This window comes from Pollachius pollachius, assembly GCF_949987615.1.
Source record: "Pollachius pollachius genome assembly, chromosome: 12".
In the NCBI taxonomy this organism is placed as follows: Eukaryota; Metazoa; Chordata; class Actinopteri; order Gadiformes; family Gadidae; genus Pollachius; species Pollachius pollachius.
In genome coordinates this window covers 17,803,408-17,825,068 of record NC_136945.1, presented here as the reverse complement: position 1 = coordinate 17,825,068, position 21,661 = coordinate 17,803,408, and the positions used below count along the sequence as shown (strand labels likewise).

The following is a 21,661-nucleotide window of genomic DNA, read 5'->3' as shown; positions in this document are numbered from 1 at the left end:
AGCAGGGAGACAGCAGAGAGATGACCTTGAAGGGTCACAGGCAGACAGACACGCCGCTTGCTTCCTGGTTCTGGGTCCAGCCTCCTTTAGTCCCAGGACCCTCAGGATAGGTTCCTACTGGGCTGAAAACATCTATTTAAACATTCTTGATGACCTCCTTAGAATGACTGATACTAACCATGGAGAAGAATGAGCAGAGGCTCCCAGTTAACATCAAAGGTGTGTTTATACTGGTAACTGTACTGTTTTATGTTGTTTAATCTGTTTAATCTACTGGCCACTGTACTGGTTAATAGGAAGGCTCAGCCCACACAGAAGCTATGAATAAATGAATGGTAATGCATCACTGAGTGACTGTCAGGTTAGTAGACAGCGCTGATGGAAACACATTCAGAACAAATAAAACATAGAAGGGTTTAGTAATATAAACAATACAAACGATAAAAACAAACAACACAAACTCTGTGCTCGTTATGCTTGGTTTGTTTTTTAGATTTTGAAGGTGATATTTGATCATTTTGAACATTAAAATGTTGGGTTTGAGATGTTGGTATTTCTGGGTTCCAGTTTGAATCTAAAAGCTGCAGAAGTGAACATATAATATATAATCTCACCTATAGAAAATATACTATGTGACCTCACCTATATAACATTTACTATATAAGGGGGTTTGGACCGGTTCAGAGACAGAGAGGGGCGGGGTTAAGAGAGCAGACAGCTGACCAGTATCGACCAATCAGCTCTCCTCCTCCTTCTCATCAGAAACACCAAAGAACACACAGAGACTGCATACCGTTTGAATCTTTAAGAAGATACAATATGAGTTTATTACAAATATTCATGTCAGTTTGTTTGTAGAGGAATACATTTCTCATCGCATACAGTACAAAAATACCTTTAAAAAATAGCACCTTTTGGAGCAGTAAAACACGCAGTCACGGTGACTGATGAGAACATATTTACAACAGGCTGACTGCTCCACTCTTCATTTGGACTAGAGATCCGTTAACACCGGGGTGAGCTGAACAAAGAACAAGACTCCGGACATGATAAAGTAACGAGGAGCCCCCTGGGCAGAACGGTTCCCTGGGTAACATGCAACACGGAGCCGGACACGGTCGGTAATAAATAAATAAGAATCCATCGTGGAGGCTGAGACGAATCAGCTGTAGGGGGCGTCACTCAGAGAGGGGGCGGGGGGGGTTCCCCTTGCTGAGGAGGAGGTCCCTCGTTCATCGCTCCAACCTCTCCCCGGGAGGACCTCCTGCTTTATGGAACACATCAGACGGGTGGGCCACGTGTCTGTCTGTCTGTCTGTCAGTCTGTCTTTGTGTGCATGTGTGAGTGAGCGTGTGTGTGTGTGTGTGTGTGTCTGTGCGTGTGCGCGCGCGTGTGTATGTGTGTGTGTGTGTCTATGCATGTGCGTGTGTGTGTGTCTGTGTGTGTGTGTGCGCGCGTGTGTGTGTGTGTGTGTCTATGCATGTGCGTGTGTGTATGTGCGTGTGTGTGTGTGTGCGGGCGTGTGTGTGTGTCTGTGCGTGTGTGTGTGTCTATGCATGTGCGTGTGTGTGTATGTGCGTGTGCGTGTGTACGCGTGCGTGCGTGTGTGTCTGTGTGTGTGTGTGTGTGTGCGTACCTGCGGGCTCCATCAGGCAGCGCTCCTCACAGTCCTCCAGCTCCAGGAAGCGGTTGGCGTTGCCGCCACAGCCGCTGTAGACGAAGGGTCGGCAGGCGGCCGCCCGCGGGTTGAAGTACCAGCGCAGAGAGTAGCGGCCGCAGCCGCCCTCGTCCATGGGGAGCAGGCAGGGCTCTGCTGCGGCAGGGTCTACACACACACGCAGACACGTGCGCACACACGCACATAGACACACACACACACACACGCATATACACACACACATACAGACAGAGACACAGACACACACACAAACACAGACACACACATGCATGCACACACTCACACACAGACACGCACGCACGCACAAACACGCCCCCCCCGTGCACACACACACACAAATGCACACACACACACACACACGCAAAGACACATTTACACACATACATTTACACGAAGAACAGCATGCACACACATGCACGCAGACATAGATAGAAACATAAGCATAACACATGCAGACACATGCAAACACATTCATCATGAATAATGAATGTGTATGTGTGTGTGTGTGTGTCTGTGTGTGTGTTTGTGTGCATGTTGGTGGGGGGGGGCAAGACAAATAACCTTATGCAGAAAAGCAATTAGAAGCAGCAGGAGCCGTGGAGGAGAGTGGAGCCCATCATGCCACAACACTGGAGCCAGACCCTGCTTCACCAGACAGCCTCGTCCGCTCATTTAACTGATTTAAGATCATGACCAGGCACCCGTTCCCCTCTAAACGCGTCTTTAGGAGGTTGGAGCGGCATCCTGACGGGGGGGCAGGCAGCATGCGGAGCCGTGATGGAACGACCCTTTTAGTGATCCTCAGAAGATCCAAAGTGCTTTACCTTCCTCGGCGACGCCCCTCTTGGGCCTGACTGACTTGGGCTCAACTGCCTTCCGTGGGATCAGCCCCAGCGCCCCCAGTGCCCCCTGTGCCCCCTGTGCCGCGACCCTCCCTGCCTGCTGAACCCCAGCGCGGGCTGGGGTCAGTGGCCCAGGTCGGGCTGGGTTCAGAGCACTGGGTCGGGCCGGGTTCACTGGGCCGGTTCTGGCCGGTTTGTTTGGTTCAACTGGGAGTTTTTTGTCTTGTAAGATTCTTTCAGTCACCCCTGTTGACGATACACACATGCACGCACACACAGGATCACACACACACACACATACACGCACACACACAAACACACACCCGCACACACACACCTTTTAAAAAATACCATATACATAACAAAGACACCAAAATAAGTGGTGCTGAGGAAGATGATGAGGAAGTTGATGAGGAAGACGGTGAGGAAGATCGATGAGGAGACAGGGTGTGCAGCGCAGACTGTGAGTGAGTGAGTGAGTGAGTGAGTGAGTGAGTGAGTGAGTGAGTGAGTGAGTGAGTGAGTGAGTGAGCGAGCGAGCGAGCGAGTGAGTGAGTGAGTGAGTAAGTGAGTGAGCGAGTGAGTAAGTGAGTGAGGGAGTGATCTAGTAAAGAGACTCAGTGAACACAGCCTGGCCATGGAGAAGGGACGCCAGAGACAGACTTGGCTCCAAAGAGAAGACAGACTGTGCTCCCAAAACTGCACACAAACCAACTGGAAACTGAGCTGCACGTCCTAACTTCCCGCCATTCGTACCAAGACATCATGAACACACACTTCCCATGAATTACAAAGGCATGCAAGGACTTTAAAGACAGTCCTGTCGCTAACAAACTGTATTATCTGTTGGGAGAAATACAACAATGAGCCAGATTCTCACCTGATGAGAGAAGGACATCAAACTCCCCATTAACAGACTCTGGACTTTAACCACTAACACACATTTCGATATGTGAAACATCACTTTCTCTGTCTTTTCAATCAATTACACTTTATCATCATAGGGGATACTGGACTTTTTATACACTCTCAGATTCCAGATTTGACTTTCGATATATATAGTATTTAATAACTGAATATATGATATGAGAGAGAGAGAGAGAGAGAGAGAGAGAGAGAGAGAGAGAGAGAGAGAGAGAGAGAGAGAGAGAGAGATAGAGAGAGACACAGACAGACAGATAGACAGACCGACAGACAGACAGAGAGGAAGAGTACCGTCGCTCTGATTGGTCAGGGCCATCAGGAGGGGCGTGTTCTCGGCCGGCTCGTCGTAGGCCTCGATGGAGTAGATGTGTTCGTAGTCCGGGTCATTAGTGTTCACCACCATGCGGAGCTCCCGGCCTGGGGGGACAGAGAGAGGGGTACCGGACCGGGTCTACCACCAGACCAGACCGGGTCTTCACCAGACCGGTTCTACACCAGACCCGGTCTGGTCCGGGTCTTCATCAGACCGGTTCTACACCAGACCAGGTCTACGACCAGACCGGGTCTTCACCAGACCAGACTGGTTCTACACCAGACCAGGTCTACCACCAGACCGGGTCTGGTATCAGACCAGACCAGGTCTACCACCAGACCGGGTCTACCCCCAGACCTAGCACTGGAGCTGGGGGGTCGCGGCGCGCTGACAGAGTCCTCTGTTTTCTATCTCAGAAAACCACCAGGTTCACAGAGGGCTTCTGTCCGGGGTTAGGGGACAGTTAGGGGTAGGGGGGGCATTGGGGGGCGGCACAGGGACTCACCGTCCTCCACCTTGGCCAGCTGTTGCTCAGGGGCGGGCCTGCGGACCCCCGGCCGGGTCTGAGGTTGTGAGACTAGACCTGAGAGAGAGCCAGGCGGGGGGAGGGGGGGGACACACAGGGAGGGGGCACCGGGGGGGGGGGGGGTACCAGGGGAAAGGTGGGGGTACAGGAATCAACAGGGTTAGGGTTAGTGACGTGCAACAAAGAACCCTAGGAACAGAAAACCATCAATCAGAAAGACATGGAGACCCCCAGACCTGTAGACCCCAGACCACAAGACCTGTAGACCCCAGACCTGTAGACCCCCATGCCTGTAGACCCCCATGCCTGTAGACCTGTAGACCCTCAGACCACCAGATAATACAGTATATAATGAATATGATGAGTGTCTATGCAGAGTTTAATGGGCAATGTGGAATACAATTCGCATAATAATCAGAGTGAATAATAGTTCTGTAACAGCAACTTCTGCAGCCTGGAGGAAGCAGTACTCCAGTACTCAACGTGTGGTTATTACCTGAAGACTGCCGCTAATGAGGTAGTTTCTATACAGGGCAACGCACTCAGCGTCTGGGAGGTTGATCTAGCACATCTTATTTGTATTTAAATGACACCGAATGCTAATGTCATGGGTGAGAACCGCATTTGTGCAGCAAAAAGACAAACATAGCAACGGTTCCTGTTGGTTTCCTCCTCCTCCCCCCTCCTCCTCCTCCCCCCTCCTTCTCTTCGTCCTCCTCCTCCTCCCCTTCTCCCCCCATCTTCCCCCTCCCCTACTCTCCCATCCTCCTCCTCCTCAACCCCTCAACCCCTCCCCTCCCTTTCGAGCTGTAGATGCACTAAAGTAAGAATGACTCATGCTAATTATTGCCCTTGTGTACCAAGCCCCTCCTGCACACCACCACCACCACCACCACCACCACCACCTCGACCACCCACACGCCACCACCACCACCCATCTGCCGGCCTTCTTCGAGGGCTCACTTACCTCCACACGCTGCGGGGGCGGTGCAGATGGACAGGAGGACAGTGGGGGGAAGGAGACGGAAGAGAAAAGAGGTAAAGGTCAGTCCGTGAGGAATCACGAGGGCTTGTACTTGATGGCAGCCTCGCTGCGTGATTGATTACAGACGACTCCGGAGCCAGCCGGTGACTGAAATGGGACGACTTGCTCCGAGTTCAACGTGTGCAAACTGAAACGCCACATCCACGGCGGGACCCACCGCAGTGCTGACTCATCTCCAGTCGGATGTAGTCTTTGATGTCGTCCTCCTGGAGGGGTGGGACGAGAGCCAAGAGCCTTCATACCAAGTCATCCATGGTGGTGTGTGTGTGTGTGTCGGCATGTGTCCCTGTGTGTGTGTTTGTGTATGACGGAGGGACATTTCTGAGTATTTGTCTGTGTCTGTGTGTGTGTGTGTTTGTGTGTGCATGCGTGTGTGTATTCTGAGCGTGTGTGTGTGTGTGTGTGCCGATCTGAGTGTGTGTGTGTGTGTGTGTGTAGATTTGAGTGTGTGTGTGTGTGTGTGTGTGTGTGTTAATCTAAGTGTGTGTGTCTCTGACTACTGACCGTCAAGCCCTGGTCTCCTCTTTCTCCCTTCATGCCATCTGGACCCAACTCTCCCTGCAGCACAAGGAAGGAGGTATCAGTTCACTCACTCACTCACACACACACATACACAAACACACACACACACTCACAGGCACGCGCACACACACACACTCACACTCACACACACACTCACACACACACACACACCACACACTGACAGTGGCTCCAACTTCATTAACACCGGTGACACCACATCATGGAGCCAGGGCGTCTGAAACGTCTTCCCTTGACCCTTCAGTCAGAAGGGATTCTTCTCCTCCTCCTCCTATGGCACAAGTAACTCCGTAACCCGCAGCTTCCTGCCCCCCCGAGGACATTAAGGAGCCGGCTTCCTGCCCCCATAGGGCATTAAGGAGCCGGCTTCCTGCCCCCCCCCATAGGGCATTAAGGAGCCGGCTTCCCGTCCCCCCATAGGGCATTAAGGAGCCGGCTTCCTGCCCCCCCCATAGGGCATTAAAGAGCCGGCTTCCAGTTCCTGCCCCCCCATAGGGCATTAAGGAGCCACCTTCCTGCCCCCATAGGGCATTAAGGAGCCGGCTTCCAGTTCCTGCCCCCCCCGAGGACATTAAGGAGCCAGCTTCCTGCCCCCACCGAGGACATTAAGGATCCGGCTTCCTGCCACCAAAGGGCATTAAGGAGCTGGCTTCCTGCCCCCCCAAGGACATTAAGGAGGCTTCCTGCCCCCCCGAGGACATTAAGGAGCCGGCTTCCTGACCCCCGAGGACATTAAGGAGCCGGCGTCCTGCCCCCATAGGACATTAAGGAGCCGGCGTCCTGCCCCCATAGGGCATTAAGGAGCCGGCTTCCTGCCCCCATAGGGCATTAAGGAGCCGGCTTCCTGCCCCCCCCCCGAGGGCATTAATTAGCCTCCGCAGCGTGCGTGCGTGCGGCCATATCCGACTGCACAACAGAACCTCCTGATGAGGGGTGGAGGCTCTGCTGAACTGAACGGGACGCTTTCAGGGGAGAGTGGAAGATCTGGTTCAGGTGTGGGGATCTGGGTCAGGTGAGTGTGAGGATCTGGTTCAGGTGTGGGGATCTGGTTCAGGTGTGGGGATCTGGTTCAGGTGAGTGTGGAGGATCTGGTTCAGGTGTGAGGATCTGGTTCAGCTGTGTATGGATCTGGTTCTGGTGAGGGCGGTCTCATTAGGTGTGTTTGGACCCACCTGCTGCCCCCGGACCCCTGGGATGCCGGGGACCCCGCGGGGCCCCATCATGGCGGGGCCGACCGGCCCTCTCTCACCCTGCAGAGGGACACACAAACCATCGCCACTGGGTTACGGGAGGAACACACACTCTGCGTGTTGCCATGGACACACACAATACACCGTTGCCATGGAGACACACACTTTCTGATAGCACGAATGAGGCCAGAGGTAATCACCTTCTGACCCTGGAGCCCCTCGGGGCCCTTGGACCCACTGGGGCCTTGGGTTCCGGTCAGGCCAGCGGCCCCGTCGACGCCCCGGGGGCCGGTGGGGCCCGGGATCCCGGGGGGGCCCTGTGACGGCACACACACAGAGGGTTGAAGGTCAGCAGAAGGACAGGAAGCAGAGGTGACGCAGTGCGTTGGAGAGTCTGTCTGCAGGCCTCACCCGTTCGCCCTTCTCCCCTTGACTCCCTTTGCTCCCCAACACTCCATCGAATCCACGGTCCCCCTGAAAGCACGGGAAACATCAGCCACCCTGCGCCTCAGTGCCTTCTACAACTGGAACCCCAGGACCATTGAAGGGTGGCCCGGCCCTGGTCAACACCAGCCACATGTACAGTACCTTGGGGCCGATCAGTCCTTCCTTCCCCGGGCTCCCAGTGCCCCCTGTAGGGCCGGCGTCCCCCTGCAAGCAGAATCAGGGCTTCAACACGTGATGGAGCACGTGATGCTAACATGGAGCATGTGATGCTGCTGTGATGTGACGCTAACATGGAGCATGTTAATATCCTGCTGCGTTGTGTTGCAGGCTGCGTCTCATACCTTCTCTCCCCCCCGCCCCGGGGGGCCTGGCCTCCCGTGCGCCCCACCGTCACCCTGAAAGATGAACGCGGATCATCCAGAAGACATGTTAGGCTAATAAACAGGCTAGGATACTTAACATGTTGGACGAATAAACATTCTGGGATACTCTGGCATGTTTGGTAAATTAACATTCTAGGGTACTGAACATGTTAGATTCATTAATATTCTAGGGTACTGAACGTATTAAGTGAATTAACATGCTAGGATACTTAGCATGTTAGGTTAATTAACATGCTAGCCAGGATACTTAGCATGTTAGGTTAATTAACATGCTAGGATACTTAGCATGCCAGGTTAATTAACATGCCAAGATACCTAGCATGTTCGGTTGATTAACATTAACGGGTGTTCAACAGTGGCGCCCAGCCTACAGCCTATGTACAGCGTCTCCGCTGGGCTAACTTCTCCCCTGGTGTCTGATGAGCTCAGCGGGTCCATCGCCCCGCGGCTGAGAACTGATGGATTACAGAATCTCATCATGTCACACATTCCTCCCTCCTCCCCCGCCGCCTCACACACCATGGTGTCTCTCTCCCCCTCCCTGTCACTCTCCCCCCCCATCTCTCCCCCCCTCCCTGTCTCTCCCCCCTCCCCGTTTCTCTCTTCCCCTCCCTGTCTCTCTCTTCCCCTCCCTGTCTCTCTTCCCCTCCCTGTCTCTCTCCCCTACCCGTCTCTCTTCCCCTACCTGTCTCTCCCTCCCCCTCCCTGTCTCTCTCCCCCTCCCTGTCTCTCCCCCACCGTCTCTCCTCCCCTCCCTGTCTCCCTCCCACTCCCTGTCTCACCTTCTCTCTCCCCCTCCCTGTCTCACCTTGTCTCCCTTGGCACCGTCCGCTCCACAGGATCCCTTGGGCCCGCGGTCGCCCTGGAAACACAAGATGGTCACATGACACACATACACATGGTTGTGACTCAGAGGACAGAAAATACACCAAACCTGTAATTGAGCCCAGCAGGGCTTTCTATAGGGCCCCCCCCACACACACACACACATACACACACACACCCACACACACACACACACACAGACACACACACACACAATCACACACACTGCTCCCAGGAATACTCATCACCTTGTGAGTCATCACTCTCACTGCCATTAGTTGTAAAGCCTCAGTGGACAGAAAACGTTTCACTTTGTGGACAGAAAAGTGGGAGGAGAGGATATGCTGGAACAGGCTGCTGAAACACTAGAACCTCTCTGGGGGATCTCGTCTCACTGCAGGATGTCTGCTCTCCGGAGGGACCAGGCTGTGACCTGTCCGGTACAGGCTGGGACCTGTCTCTCCCAGTTCAACATCAAACAGGAAGGAACACCATTCACACACACACACACACACACACACACACACACACACACACACACACACACACACACACACACACACAAGATACAAAGGCAGACACACACTACACACATACAAACACACACACACTAAGCCACATACACACACCAACAATAGCATGCACAGATAAAACACACACACATTCAAATACCTTTATTCCTCGAGGTCCACTTAATCCAATCTCTCCCTCCTCCCCTCGGAGCCCGGACAGTCCGTCCTTCCCTGGGGAACCCTGAGAGAACCAATCACATCAGCTGTCTCAAAGAACAGACCAATCACATCAGCTGTTTAAAAAGAACAGACCAATCACATCAGCTGTCTCTCTGAACCGACCAATCACATATGCTGTCTCTCTGAATAGACCAATCACATCAGCCCTCTTTAAGAACAGACCAATCTCATCAGCTGTCTCTAAGAACAGACCAATCCCATCAGCTCTCTTTAAGAACAGGACGAAGAATAGGATGAAGACGAAGAGGAGGAGGCGGGAAGGAGGAGGAAGACGGACTCACCGATTCTCCAGGCACCCCGTGGAGCCCAGCCTCTCCCTTGAGGAGTGAGACAGAGAGAGAGACCCTTTCACTCAGTATTTACAATTCACTTTGCATTAATGTGATTTTCAGACCATTCATTGTTTGATTATTTAATATTATTATTTAGTTTCTGTGTGTGTGTGTGTGTGTGTGTGTGTGTGTGTGTGTGTGTGTGTGTGTGTGTGTGTGTGTGTGTGTGTGTTACCTTTTGCCCCCCGGGGCCCCGGGCCCCCTGGAACCCTGTGGACCCCCTCTCTCCAGGCTCCCCCCGCAGACCCTGATGAAAACACACACACACACACACACACACACACACACACACACACACACACACACACACACACACACACACACAGCTTTATCTCTGGAAACACCTCTAAGGGGCGTGGCCTGGACGGGGCGTGGCCTGGACGGAGGCGGGCCCCTGGCTCACCTGCTCCCCCGACGGCCCCTCCTGGCCCTTCAGGCCCTTCTCGCCCTGCAGCCCTTTAGCGCCGCGGTCGCCCTGCAGGACAGAACACAGAGTCACAGGGAGGGGTGGAGGGGGAGTGATGGGGGTGTGGTGGGGGTGTGGTCGGGGTGATAGGGGTGTGATGTGGGGTGATAGGGGTGTGGTGTGGGTGATAGGGGTGTGGTGTGGGTGATAGGGGTGTGGTGTGGGGTGATAGGGGTGTGATGGGGGTGATAGGGGTGTGATGTGGGGTGATAGGGGTGTGGTGTAGGGTGATGGGGGTGTGATGTGGGGTGATAGGGGTGTGATGTGGGGTGATAGGGGTGTGGTGTGGGGTGATAGGGGTGTGATGTGGGGTGATAGGGGTGTGGTGTGGGGTGATAGGGGTGTGGTGTGGGGTGATAGGGGTGTGATGTGGGGTGATAGGGGTGTGGTGTGGGGTGATAGGGGTGTGGTGTGGGGTGATAGGGGTGTGATGTGGGGTGATAGGGGTGTGGTGTGGGGTGATAGGGGTGTGGTGTGGGGTGATAGGGGTGTGGTGTGGGGTGATAGGGGTGTGGTGTGGGGTGATAGGGGTGTGGTGTGGGGTGATAGGGGTGTGGTGTGGGGTGATAGGGGTGTGGTGTGGGGTGATAGGGGTGTGGTGTGGGGTGATAGGGGTGTGGTGTGGGGTGATAGGGGTGTGGTGTGGGGTGATAGGGGTGTGGTGTGGGGTGATAGGGGTGTGATGTGGGTGTGGTGGGTTCACTGACCAGCTCCCCTTTGTTGCCCTTGTCTCCGGGGGGTCCCCCCACCAGCAGAGTGTCCCCCTGTGGAGGGAGAAGAAGGACGTTAGCAGCAGCGGCAGCAGCAATAGACCCCCCCCCCCCCCCAAATATGAGGAGGGTCCTCTTGGTCCCACAGGCAGATCATCACCACCGTCTCCTCAATCACAAGATGGATTCACACACACACACACACACACACACACAGACACACACACACACACACACACAGACAAAACGTGCGGGGTTGTCCTACCTTCTCTCCTTTGTCTCCTTGTGGTCCCAACTCTCCCTGTAATAAAGTGAAAACATGACATGTCATTCCAACGCGTCGATCACGTCGATGTCAAAACATGAGCCCCATCACCGCGGGGATGTTGTAAACGTGCTGAAGGACACGGTTACCTTGTCTCCTCGGTCGCCACGGCTACCGGCAGGACCCTAAGGGACCAAACGTTCAATTACCAAGCAGCTCATCTCATGCTGCCTGTTACCGCGGGTCACAGACACCTGGGGGATACACCTGAACTACACTTTAACTCAACCTTAACCTTAACCTCCTCTCAGAGCAGCTGGTAATGATGCGCTCCTCCCATAAAGGTTTATGGCTTCCTTTAAACCAGTTCAGTTCCAGTGCTAAGATATGAACCAGAACCTTCTGGTTCCATGTAGGTCCTCCGGGAGGAGGGATCCTCAGATTGGGGTACTGACCGTGGGCCCGCGCTCTCCGTTCTCCCCCGCCCGGCCCTCTTCACCCTGCAACCCCGAGAACACAGCGTCAACATGAGGCGCATTCAGGACGCTACTGAGCTTCACCTCCAACCGACCGGGACCTGACAGCACTTACCCTGGCGCCTGGGGTCCCCCTCTCTCCTCTCAGCCCTGGGACCCCCATGCCGACCTCCCCCTGTGGAGGAGAAGAGGAGGAGAAGTGTTACACACCGCTGGCCGGCAGGGGCGCGTCCTGCTACAGGACGTCCTGAGGGGTTCTGATGGATGTCCTGACGGAGGTTGTGATGGAGGTTGTGGTGGAGGTTGTGGTGGAGGTTGTGGTGGAGGTTGTGGTGGAGGTTGTGGTGGAGGATGTGGTGGAGGTTGTGATGGAGGTTGTGGTGGAGGTTGTGGTGGAGGTTGTGGTGGAGGTTGTGGTGGAGGTTAGATGGAGGTTGTGGTGGAGGTTGTGGTGGAGGTTGTGGTGGAGGTTGTGGTGGAGGTTGTGGTGGAGGTTGTGATGGCTTCTTGAGGGTTTGCCAGCTCACCTTGTCTCCTTTTCCTCCATCAAGACCTGGCGCGCCCTAGAGAACACAAAGAAATGTACAACATTAACCCCACCCTCCATGTTTACTGAAGAGGAGCAGAGGAAGGCTGAGGGCCGGGGGGGTCATCAGCCGGCCTCGGCCCACCGCCCCACTACATTCATAGCTCCTGCCTCTCTCTGTTGACGGTAGGAGTGAGTGGGTGAACTCACCGCTGGCCCTAGGGTCCCGGCCGGACCGGGAACCCCCGGGGTGCCGACCCGCCCTGAGAACCCGGGGAGACCCTGCAGACACAGAGAGGAGAAGAGATGAAGATACATGTATGAAGCTCTTCATCACTCTGACACCCAGCGCTGTGAGGGAGGAAGGCTCTGAGGTCGAGACCCACCCGCTCCCCAGGGGCTCCGGGGGTGCCCGGTTCCCCGACCTCTCCTCTCAGGCCGGCCAGGCCCGCGTTGCCCGACAGACCTCTGGCCCCCGGGGGCCCGGCGGGACCAGGAAGACCTGGATCTCCCTGAAACAAGAGGCAGATGTTAGACAACACAGCCCTGGTGGGGAGATTATCTTTGGGGAGCATTGTTGGAGTGTGCATGGGTGTGTGTATTATGTATTTACTTTTTATTATGTTTGTATTGTTTGTCATTATTTGTAAGAAACCCCTCGGAATTTAGATAGTACACCTCAAGGGGCTATCCTTGAAATAAAGAATAAAGGACTGGGGTCAGCTGACACAACCGGAGAAACCGTTCATCTCATCTTAAATTACTAAGACCAAGTCTGAAGCATGTGACACATTATCCGGAGGAATCTGTGTGTGTATGTTAGGGGTGTAAGTGGGGTTGTTGTGTTGCATGTTGACCTTTAAACCTTGAGGTCCCTGCTGGCCAGAGGGTCCGGCCAGACCAACACCCTTATCTCCCTGGAACACAAGGAACACAGAGTCCGTTCACCGACGGCATGCTGACCCACTTCTGACGGAGCCATCCTTCTCATCTCATGAATCATTGTAAAGCTTGTGTCTCAGGGGGCACATCTCTCTACGGTCAGTAGGTCCAGAGTCAACACACTGAAATATCTTGGGAATAAAGACACAGTTGGGCTAACGATGCAGGCCGGCTGTGGGGAGGTGGGGTAAACAGGGTTATGGGTCCGGGTAGAATCCAAGATGGGAAGTCAACGAGGGGTAAAATGGCATGTCAAGTCTTTCGAGTGGACAAGCTGCGCTGAGTGAAACCCTTCAGCATTGAGAAGGTCTAACATACATCTGAGGTGTGTTTTTCTAGAAGTACCCGACCTCTCTGGAACTGGATTTCAAGGAGGATGCGTGGTGAACGGTGTGCTCACCTTGTCTCCTTTGGGTCCTGCTGGACCCTGGGCCCCCTAGGGGAAGAGAGGGGAAGAACGGTCAAGAGACCAACAGCACCTCATCCAGCATTGGTTTGTTGTGACTGTAATAACTAAAAGGTTCAGAGGAGCTGGACTAATGAAACAATAAAGATGGATTGTATGACTACAGGACAACGGTGCGAGAGGCTGAGCGTGGGAGGTGTGATACCCTCGTCTTATTAGTGGAACAGACTTATAACTCATACGGCCTTTACACAGCAAGGATATAAGTAGTGTACATTTGTTTAAGAAACGAGAAAATAAAAAGATGGGGTAGAACAATACGATTCAAAAGATTGAACCTAATGAAGTAGTAATGTAGTAGGGGCAGATTGAAGCCTCTGCAAGCCACCAGACAGGCTCTTTAACAGTCCCCTTGAGGCCCAGAGAGGCCCCTGTCACGATGATAGGGCTGTTAACTGAAGACTCCTGACCACTGGACTGATGAGAAGCTACAAGCTGTCGAGTTCTGCAGAATCACGATGACAATGTGCTAGGAGTTGTTATTACCGCTCAGAACGCAGTGTCCTGGAAGTGAACCACTGACTATATGACTAAATAACTGCACATGGTGATCACAAACCAATCTGTGGCCCTGCTGCTCCAGGGTAACTGCTCCGCTAACAGTGTCGTTATCCCAGTGATGATGCCGCCGTGATTCCTCTCGTGATACCCACTGTGTTCAAACACCTCAACACGATGTCATCTTGTACTTCAGCTAATGCAGGCCGCCTCCACAGCTTGCTTCTTGCTGCTCCTTTATGTCTTGCGGGGAAATTAAACCACCAACATTTCTTTGTGTGATAACTCTTCTGAATATTTGTGGATCTTTCAGGGATCTGACTAACTTCCGTGGCAACCAGATGGTGCGGAGTCCCGTGTTATGTTTCAACAACAAACCCAGGACTGAAAGCCATTAACATCAAAGTCTGGGACTCAAACCCCTTGACTGTACAAATATTGCCTGAATGGCGGTGTTCACACTTGGCTTTGTTTTTAAATTTTTTGTCCGATTTGATAATGTTAGCCGCAACCGGATGGGCTATACCCCAAACGGGCTGGCCTGGGGTACCCCGTACTAAAGGGTTACAGAGGTATCAGGTATCACAGATCGTGGGGTACAGCTCCCCCTCCCAAGGGGAATAGGTTCCACAACGTCAGCATCCACACAGTTCAGAGGTGTCGCTGGTGAGGTAAGGTGTTCCTGTAACACCCCCACTCCCCCCCCCGTGGATGGCAGTGTGAGCAGGGATCAGGGGTGTGAAAGCACGGTGCTTCATCTGATACCTACATCTTCTCCGGGGCTGCCGTCGTCTCCAGGCAGCGCCTACAAGACAAAACAAAACAAAAGAAATATATAAAAATGGCCTGCATTCGCACGGCGCTTTCCTAACCGACGGCCAATCAAAGTGCTTCGCAATCACGGCCCGACATTCACCCATGCATACACACATTCACCCGTTCACCGATTCATACACACATTCACACACCGTTGGTTTGTGGTTGTCACACACCAGCGCGGACAACCGTGCAAGGCGGCATACATATTGTATATATTGCCGGTGGGTCGATAATAGTGGAGCAGTAGTTTACAGTACTACTGGAGCAGTAGTTTACATTACTACCTGAGCAGTAGCAGTAGTATTACTTACTCTGTCTCCTTTGATCCCAGCTGGACCCCTCTCTCCTTTGTCGCCCTAAACCGCAGCAAGGGGCAGGGAGGACGGTGTTAGAGAGCGATCCCCACCCACGGGCATTGATGGTGGCAACGACACGACGGTTAAGGGGTCGAGCAGACGCACCTTAAAACCGGGTAGACCTCGTTCTCCCGTCACCCCGGGGAGGGCTTGGCCCGGCAGCCCCTGATCCAACACAAGAACATCAGGTCGGAAGGCTGTTCTACAAAGGTCTGGAGCATTTCACACACACGACTCTTCAAATCACAGCCCAGCGTTTCTGGTTGAGCGTTTAACAGCGATCAAGGTGTTCTTCAGTGAACTGAGCCGCGGGGAGGGGTGCTTTGTGATACTGGTTCCATCTGGCTTGGAATGCTTATGGAGAGCCAAAGAACATCACTTCCTCCTGACAATCACACAAAGGTCAGGGGGAACATGAGAGTAAAGCACCGATGATATAAAGCTTGATATGAATATCTCCTTACGTCTCGTCCTTTGGGCCCCGGAGCTCCGGCCACACTCTGGAGGAGACGGGGAGACAAATTGACAGTCATTACCAGTAAAGGAAAAGTACACTTTACAGTGCGGTCGATGCAGGAGCTGCTCCTGAAAGCTTGCTCTTCATTACACGTCTCTGGGTCGGGCCCTCAGACAGCGGGTGGGCTCTGCGTGGGCTGAGGGCATGTAGGTTCATCACAGTCTCTGTTGGCCCCTGAAGCACCGGCGGTGCACTAAGAATAACCCTGTAAAACAGGCTAATAAAGACGACAGACGAGGAGGACATAACAGCAACATAACCAGCCTCCTACGGCTCCCATAGTCCAGATGATGGAGAGGGAGAGTTTACTTCAACCGGACCCCGCATCTATTCTCATCTCCGTTAGCCCGTGTAAATATTGGATCAGACTGTTAATAATAAAGCAGCCTTTGAGAGCTCATGAACGCACGCACGCACGCACGCACGCACGCACGCACACACGCACACACACACACAGGCTGGCTACCTTCCCTGGGGGGCCACTGTCCCCCAGCTCCCCCTTTAATCCAGGCACTCCTGAGGGTCCAGCGATGCCCTGGGGGGGGGGGGGGGGGGGGGGGGAAGAAGACGAAGGGTTGAAGAGGAACCGGAAACACAACAGAAGGCCTCACAATATAAGGAAATCACACACTCACACACACACATACACACACACACACACACACCTGTTTTCCAGGCAGTCCCGGGGTTCCTTCCTTGCCTGGTACCCCGTCCCTCCCGGGGACCCCTGGTTTGCCGCCCTCGCCCTGTGGGGTAGGCACACTTCACTGTAAAGGTCAAGCCAAAAGGTCAACGTGGCTCCAATGCTGAAAAGTGGAGGAGAGCGAAGGGATGAGTGCAGTGGTTTCCATGCAGTGAGGTTTGAGTGCAGTGGTTTCCATGTAGTGAGGTTTGAGTGCAGTGGTTTCCATGCAGTGAGGGTTTTGTGTGTTGTTTCCATGCAGTGAGGTCTGTGTGTGGTTTCCATGCAGTGAGGGTTGTGTGTTGTTTCTATGCAGTGAGGTTTGTGTGTGGTTTCCATGCAGTGAGGGTTTTGTGTGTTGTTTCCATGCAGTGAGGGTTGTGTGTTGTTTCCATGCAGTAGGGTTTGCGTGTTGTTTCCATGCAGTGAGGTTTGTGTGTGGTTTCCATGCAGTGAGGGTTGTGTGTTGTTTCCATGCAGTGAGGTTTGTGTGTGGTTTCCATGCAGTGAGGTTTGTGTGTTGTTTCCATGCAGGTGAGGGTTGTGTGTTGTTTCCATGCAGTGAGGTTTGTGTGCAGTGGTTGTGTGTAGTGGTTGTGTGCAGTGGTTGTGTGCAGTGGTTGTGTGCAGTGCTTGTGTGCAGTGGTTGTGTGCAGTGGTTGTGTGCAGTGGTTGTGTGTAGTGGTTGTGTGTAGTGGTTGTGTGTAGTGGTGTCCATGTAGGTGAGGGCTCTTCTCCCCACAGCTCTACTCACCACCTGGCCGGACAGCCCAGGAGGGCCTTGAGGACCCTGGGAGACGGAGACAGACACGGGGCATGAGGATCACAGCAGAGAACCAGAGGACCTCAAGCCCACAGGGGGTCTACAGGCAGGACCTCCAGCCCAGAGGGGGTCTACAGACAGAACCTTTAGCCCAGAGTGGCCCTTAGCTTGATGTATGACAGCTTACCACGGCTCCTGGAAGACCGGCGGGCCCCGGCAGTCCTGTGCTCCCCTGGGCCCCGGGGGGACCCTGTAGGGACGGGAGGAGGATCTCAGGTCAGACCCCCACCACATGGTACAGCTTAATAAAGATGGCCGCCTCACAGTGACGGATCAATTGATGGGGAGACGTGAAGCCTTACCTGGACTCCCACCCCTGGAATTCCGTTGTTGCCCTGTCAATCACATGAAGCATGGCGTGAAGTGGACTCAAACACATGATGTGTGTGGCGTCAATGTGAAGTGCATGCTCACCTTCACTCCAGGGGGTCCCGGGGGCCCGTTGGTGCCAAGCGGACCCTAGATCAACATCAACGGAAACATCAGTACAGCAGCGGCTGCTGGTCTGAGTCAGTGAGTCATTCAGTCAGTCTGTCAGTGAGTGTCAGTGTGAGTGACTGAGTAAGTAAGTGAGTGAGTGAGTGAGTGAGTGAGTGAGTAAGTGAGTGAGTTAGTGAGTCAGTGTCAGTCAGTGTGAGTGAGTGAGTGAGTGAGTGAGTGAGTGAGTGAGTGAGTGAGTGAGTGAGAGAGTCAGTGTCAGTCAGTTTGAGTGAGTGAGTGAGTGTCAGTCAGTGTGAGTTAGTGAGTGAGTGTCAGTCAGTTTGAGTGAGTGAGTGAGCGTGTCGTGCGTCGGCTTAGCTCAGGAGGTAGAGCAGGTGCCTTGTACCGAAAGGTCGCTAGTTTGATCCCCAGCTCCTCCTAGCTGATTGTTGATGTGTCCCTGAGCAAGACACTTAACCCTAACTGCTCCTGACGAGCTGGCTGTCGCCTTGCATGGTTGACTCTGCCGTCAATGTGTATATTAACCGATGTAAGTCGCTTTGGATAAAAGCGTCTGCTAAATGCCCTAATTGTAATTGAGTGTCAGTCAGTGTGAGTGTCAGTCTGTGTGAGTGAGTGAGTGAGTGGGGGTACTCACTGTGGGACCTCTGACCCCAGTCTCTCCTGGGTTTCCCTGTGGAGAGAGAAGGCTATGCTGTAGTCAGGCAGTAAAGCTTCACGCTGGTTGAGGAGAGGGGTTACATGCGGTGAGTAGAGAGACAGCACACTTTTGATCGTGGCGTATTTAAAAATGGGCTCCTCTTAACCATTTAAAGATATGTTAGTATAAAGTAAAAAGAGTTTCTACTTTATCTAAGAGTAGACTCCTGTTACATCATCATACCGAAACATGCAGGAGGATTCACTTTCAATCAAAGCCATGCACCGAGACAAAGGCTTTGAAAGATAAGATAAGATAAGTTTGTGCACGCAAGAGCGGAAGGAAATCACAAGGCACATGAAGCAGATATCATAATCATCACGTCATCCCGCTCATCTCAGTAACACAATGGATACAAACAAACCCTCAACCAAACTCTAACCCTCACTCTAACCCTAACCCTAACTCTAACTCTAACCTTAACGCCAACTCTCACCCTAACCTTCGCATAACTGTAACTCTCACCCTCACCATCACCTAACACTAAGCCTAACTCTAACATTCACCCTAACTCTAACCCTTACCCTCATCCTAACCCTACCTCTAACCCTCACCCTCATCCTAACCCTAACTCTAACCCCAACCGTAACTCTAACCCCAACTCTTACTCTCACCCTAACTCTGCCCTCAACTAACTCTAACCCTCACCTAACTCTAACCCTCACCCTTACTTTCACTCTAACTCTGATTCTAACCCTCAGCCTCATCCTGGCACTGAATTGGACACCACTTGGGGAACAGGTGGTCAGGATGAATATTTTCTGAAGTCCAAATGAAGGGCAGGCAGGTGGCCAGACAATGGGGGGTCTCCCAAAAACAGATCCGGCGGGCTGCGCCTGATGCAGATGTTTTTATCAGTTAGTCTCTCTTGTGTGAGAGCGTCTCATCCCTTGCCAACAAGCACGCCTACTGCACCTCTCAAGGCAAGCAGGAGAACCACAGCAACACAGAGCCAGCCTAAAGAGCACCTACCGGTCTGCCCAGAACTCCAGGGAACCCAGGCATACCCTAGAGAGAGAGAGAGAGAGAGAGAGAGAGAGAAAGAGAGAGAGAGAGAGAGAGAGAGAGAGAGAGAGAGAGAGACGGAGAGGGAGAGCGAGAGAGAGAGAGAAGACAGGAGAGAGAGAAGAGAGGAGAGAGAGAGAGAGAGAGAGAGAGAGAGAGAGAGAGAGAGAGAGAGAGAGAGAGAGAGAGAGAAGCAGAGGGGGAGGACAGTATGATGGACAGATGGGCGACAGGAGCAGACACAGAGGAGGAGGGTATGAAGACATAAGGGGAGGAGGCTCCTCACTGAGGCGTCAGTGAGGAGCCGCCAAAGTCCGACCGTCATGGATGTGCAGAGCGCCAGCGAGGAAGAGGAGGAAACACAGCTCCACCTGCTGGTCCAATAGCAACCCAGCCTCCCCAACAATCAGCCCACCTCCCCCACCACACACCCCTCCTCCAGGCTCCACACCCTGAGCCCTGGCCACTGGTTTACTGGTGAACTGGTTTACTCACTGGGAGTCCTAGCCGACCAGCAGGCCCTACTGGACCCTACTCCCCCGGCGGGCAGGGAAGAAGAACGGGACAGCGTGAGGACTCGCTCTCACCCTCACTCCCCTCACCCTACCTCCTCTTCCCCCCCCATCCCCCCTCCTACCTCCCCCCCCCTCCCCCCCCTCCTCCTCTCCCCCCCTCCCGCCTCCTACCTCCCCCCCCTCCCCCCTCCTACCTCCTCCCCCCTCCCCCCCACCTCCTCTCCCCCTCCCTCCTCCCCCCCTCCCCCCCCTACCTCCCCCCCCCCTCCTCCTCTCCCCCCCCCTCCCTCCTCCTCTCACCCCTCCCCCCTTCCTCCCCCCCCCTCCCCCCTCCTACCTCCTCCCCCCCTCCCCCCTACCTCCTCTCCCCCCCCCCTACCTCCTCCTCTCACCCCTCCCCCCTTCCTCCCGCCCTCACTCGCTCCAGGACCGACGCCTCACGCTGGGCCAGCCCCTTAACAAGCTCTGATTGGTACAGTATTATGCTAACAGCCAGGTGCTGCTGGTTGCATTAGGCTAACAGCTGCTGCTGGTTGAATTGGGCTAACAGTCAGGTGCTGCTGGTTGCATTAGGATAACAGTCAGGGGCTAGTTGTATTATGCTAACAGTCAGGGGCTAGTTGTATTATGCTAACAGTCAGGTGCTCGTTGTGTTAGGCGAGTTCCCTTTCTGCTGAACACCTGAAGATGACCACTGAAGTTCAAATGTTATCGCTATGAACACAAAGCATCAATGGTTAAATCACAGGATGTGCTTGACAAACAAACAGTAAATACATATGTATATAAATACATATATGTTAGCTATGCAACAATACACAATACAACAACATATAGAATCACATCATAGCCAAACATCAAATATTCATGCTGTTTTCCTTCGAGCATCACTGCTCCGTCAGTCCCATTTCACGTCTTTAAAGACCACCATGCAGTCAAGAGGCAAGTGATTACAGTACAATACAAGTTAATTCTTTTATAAATCGCTTTTGACCAATAACGACCCTGATCCACTTACCGGCTTCCCATCCTGACCGGATTTCCCCGGTTCCCCTGTGGGTCCCTGAAATCCAAACATCACAACCCGGTGTCATCTCAAAGTGAACCCAATCGGGTTTGACTGATAACAGCTTCTGAGCGGCTCCAGACCGCGACGCCTACCTGAGACCCGTCTCGCCCTCGCTCGCCGGACTCGCCCCGCTCTCCCTTATCCCCGCTGGAGCCCGCGAAGCCCTGCAACGCAGTCACATGGTCCAGCTCACTTCCTCTCATCGTACCACACCAGAAACCTTCTTTAACACGTCACCAGAGAGGGAGCCGGACCACCGGGCCAGGAGGTCCTCTGGGTCCGTCTGGGAGCTCTCTCCTTACCCGGTCCCCCTTGGACCCGTGCGCTCCCGGGGCTCCGGGCTCTCCCTTGGGCCCCATGACTCCAGGGACGCCTCGCACCCCCGGCGCTCCGGTGACGACTGCCTCGGTTGACGTGCCCTGCGGGGGTCAGAGGGGCGTCAGTGTCTGCTGTCCAGCTCGTGGCGTACCTACAGATGGGTCGGTACGGGACTGATGGGGACCACGGTGGCGCGACGAGGCCTTACCTTTGGACCTGGGGGGCCAACTGCCCCGGTCAGCCCCGCTTTGCCCTGAAAGGGAAAGGCCG

General features: G+C 53.8%; 1 protein-coding gene across 1 annotated transcript in view; it reads right to left on the bottom strand.

Moving 5' to 3' along the window:
• Positions 1 to 852: 852 nt before the first annotated feature.
• col7a1 (collagen, type VII, alpha 1) overlaps positions 853 to 21,661 on the bottom strand; it is a 64,752-nt gene continuing 43,943 nt past the window's right edge. The window contains exons 74-116 of the mRNA XM_079747680.1: positions 21,600 to 21,644; positions 21,376 to 21,492; positions 21,166 to 21,237; positions 21,023 to 21,067; positions 19,457 to 19,492; positions 18,422 to 18,457; positions 17,758 to 17,802; positions 17,646 to 17,678; positions 17,471 to 17,533; positions 17,275 to 17,310; positions 16,504 to 16,584; positions 16,305 to 16,373; positions 15,786 to 15,821; positions 15,427 to 15,486; positions 15,277 to 15,321; positions 14,916 to 14,951; positions 13,583 to 13,618; positions 13,098 to 13,157; positions 12,627 to 12,752; positions 12,451 to 12,522; positions 12,242 to 12,277; positions 11,830 to 11,889; positions 11,694 to 11,738; positions 11,388 to 11,423; positions 11,239 to 11,274; positions 10,971 to 11,027; positions 10,201 to 10,272; positions 9,973 to 10,044; positions 9,747 to 9,782; positions 9,386 to 9,466; positions 8,697 to 8,750; positions 7,847 to 7,900; positions 7,647 to 7,709; positions 7,470 to 7,532; positions 7,259 to 7,375; positions 7,041 to 7,118; positions 5,833 to 5,886; positions 5,486 to 5,534; positions 4,263 to 4,340; positions 3,736 to 3,861; positions 2,503 to 2,766; positions 1,637 to 1,825; positions 853 to 1,264 (exon numbers count right to left, since the gene is read on the bottom strand). Of these exons, the coding sequence (XP_079603806.1) occupies positions 1,233 to 1,264; positions 1,637 to 1,825; positions 2,503 to 2,766; positions 3,736 to 3,861; positions 4,263 to 4,340; positions 5,486 to 5,534; positions 5,833 to 5,886; positions 7,041 to 7,118; positions 7,259 to 7,375; positions 7,470 to 7,532; positions 7,647 to 7,709; positions 7,847 to 7,900; positions 8,697 to 8,750; positions 9,386 to 9,466; positions 9,747 to 9,782; positions 9,973 to 10,044; positions 10,201 to 10,272; positions 10,971 to 11,027; positions 11,239 to 11,274; positions 11,388 to 11,423; positions 11,694 to 11,738; positions 11,830 to 11,889; positions 12,242 to 12,277; positions 12,451 to 12,522; positions 12,627 to 12,752; positions 13,098 to 13,157; positions 13,583 to 13,618; positions 14,916 to 14,951; positions 15,277 to 15,321; positions 15,427 to 15,486; positions 15,786 to 15,821; positions 16,305 to 16,373; positions 16,504 to 16,584; positions 17,275 to 17,310; positions 17,471 to 17,533; positions 17,646 to 17,678; positions 17,758 to 17,802; positions 18,422 to 18,457; positions 19,457 to 19,492; positions 21,023 to 21,067; positions 21,166 to 21,237; positions 21,376 to 21,492; positions 21,600 to 21,644 (2,901 nt within the window). The 3' untranslated portion in view covers positions 853 to 1,232. The remainder of the gene's footprint in view (positions 1,265 to 1,636; positions 1,826 to 2,502; positions 2,767 to 3,735; positions 3,862 to 4,262; positions 4,341 to 5,485; positions 5,535 to 5,832; positions 5,887 to 7,040; positions 7,119 to 7,258; positions 7,376 to 7,469; positions 7,533 to 7,646; positions 7,710 to 7,846; positions 7,901 to 8,696; positions 8,751 to 9,385; positions 9,467 to 9,746; positions 9,783 to 9,972; positions 10,045 to 10,200; positions 10,273 to 10,970; positions 11,028 to 11,238; positions 11,275 to 11,387; positions 11,424 to 11,693; positions 11,739 to 11,829; positions 11,890 to 12,241; positions 12,278 to 12,450; positions 12,523 to 12,626; positions 12,753 to 13,097; positions 13,158 to 13,582; positions 13,619 to 14,915; positions 14,952 to 15,276; positions 15,322 to 15,426; positions 15,487 to 15,785; positions 15,822 to 16,304; positions 16,374 to 16,503; positions 16,585 to 17,274; positions 17,311 to 17,470; positions 17,534 to 17,645; positions 17,679 to 17,757; positions 17,803 to 18,421; positions 18,458 to 19,456; positions 19,493 to 21,022; positions 21,068 to 21,165; positions 21,238 to 21,375; positions 21,493 to 21,599; positions 21,645 to 21,661) is intronic.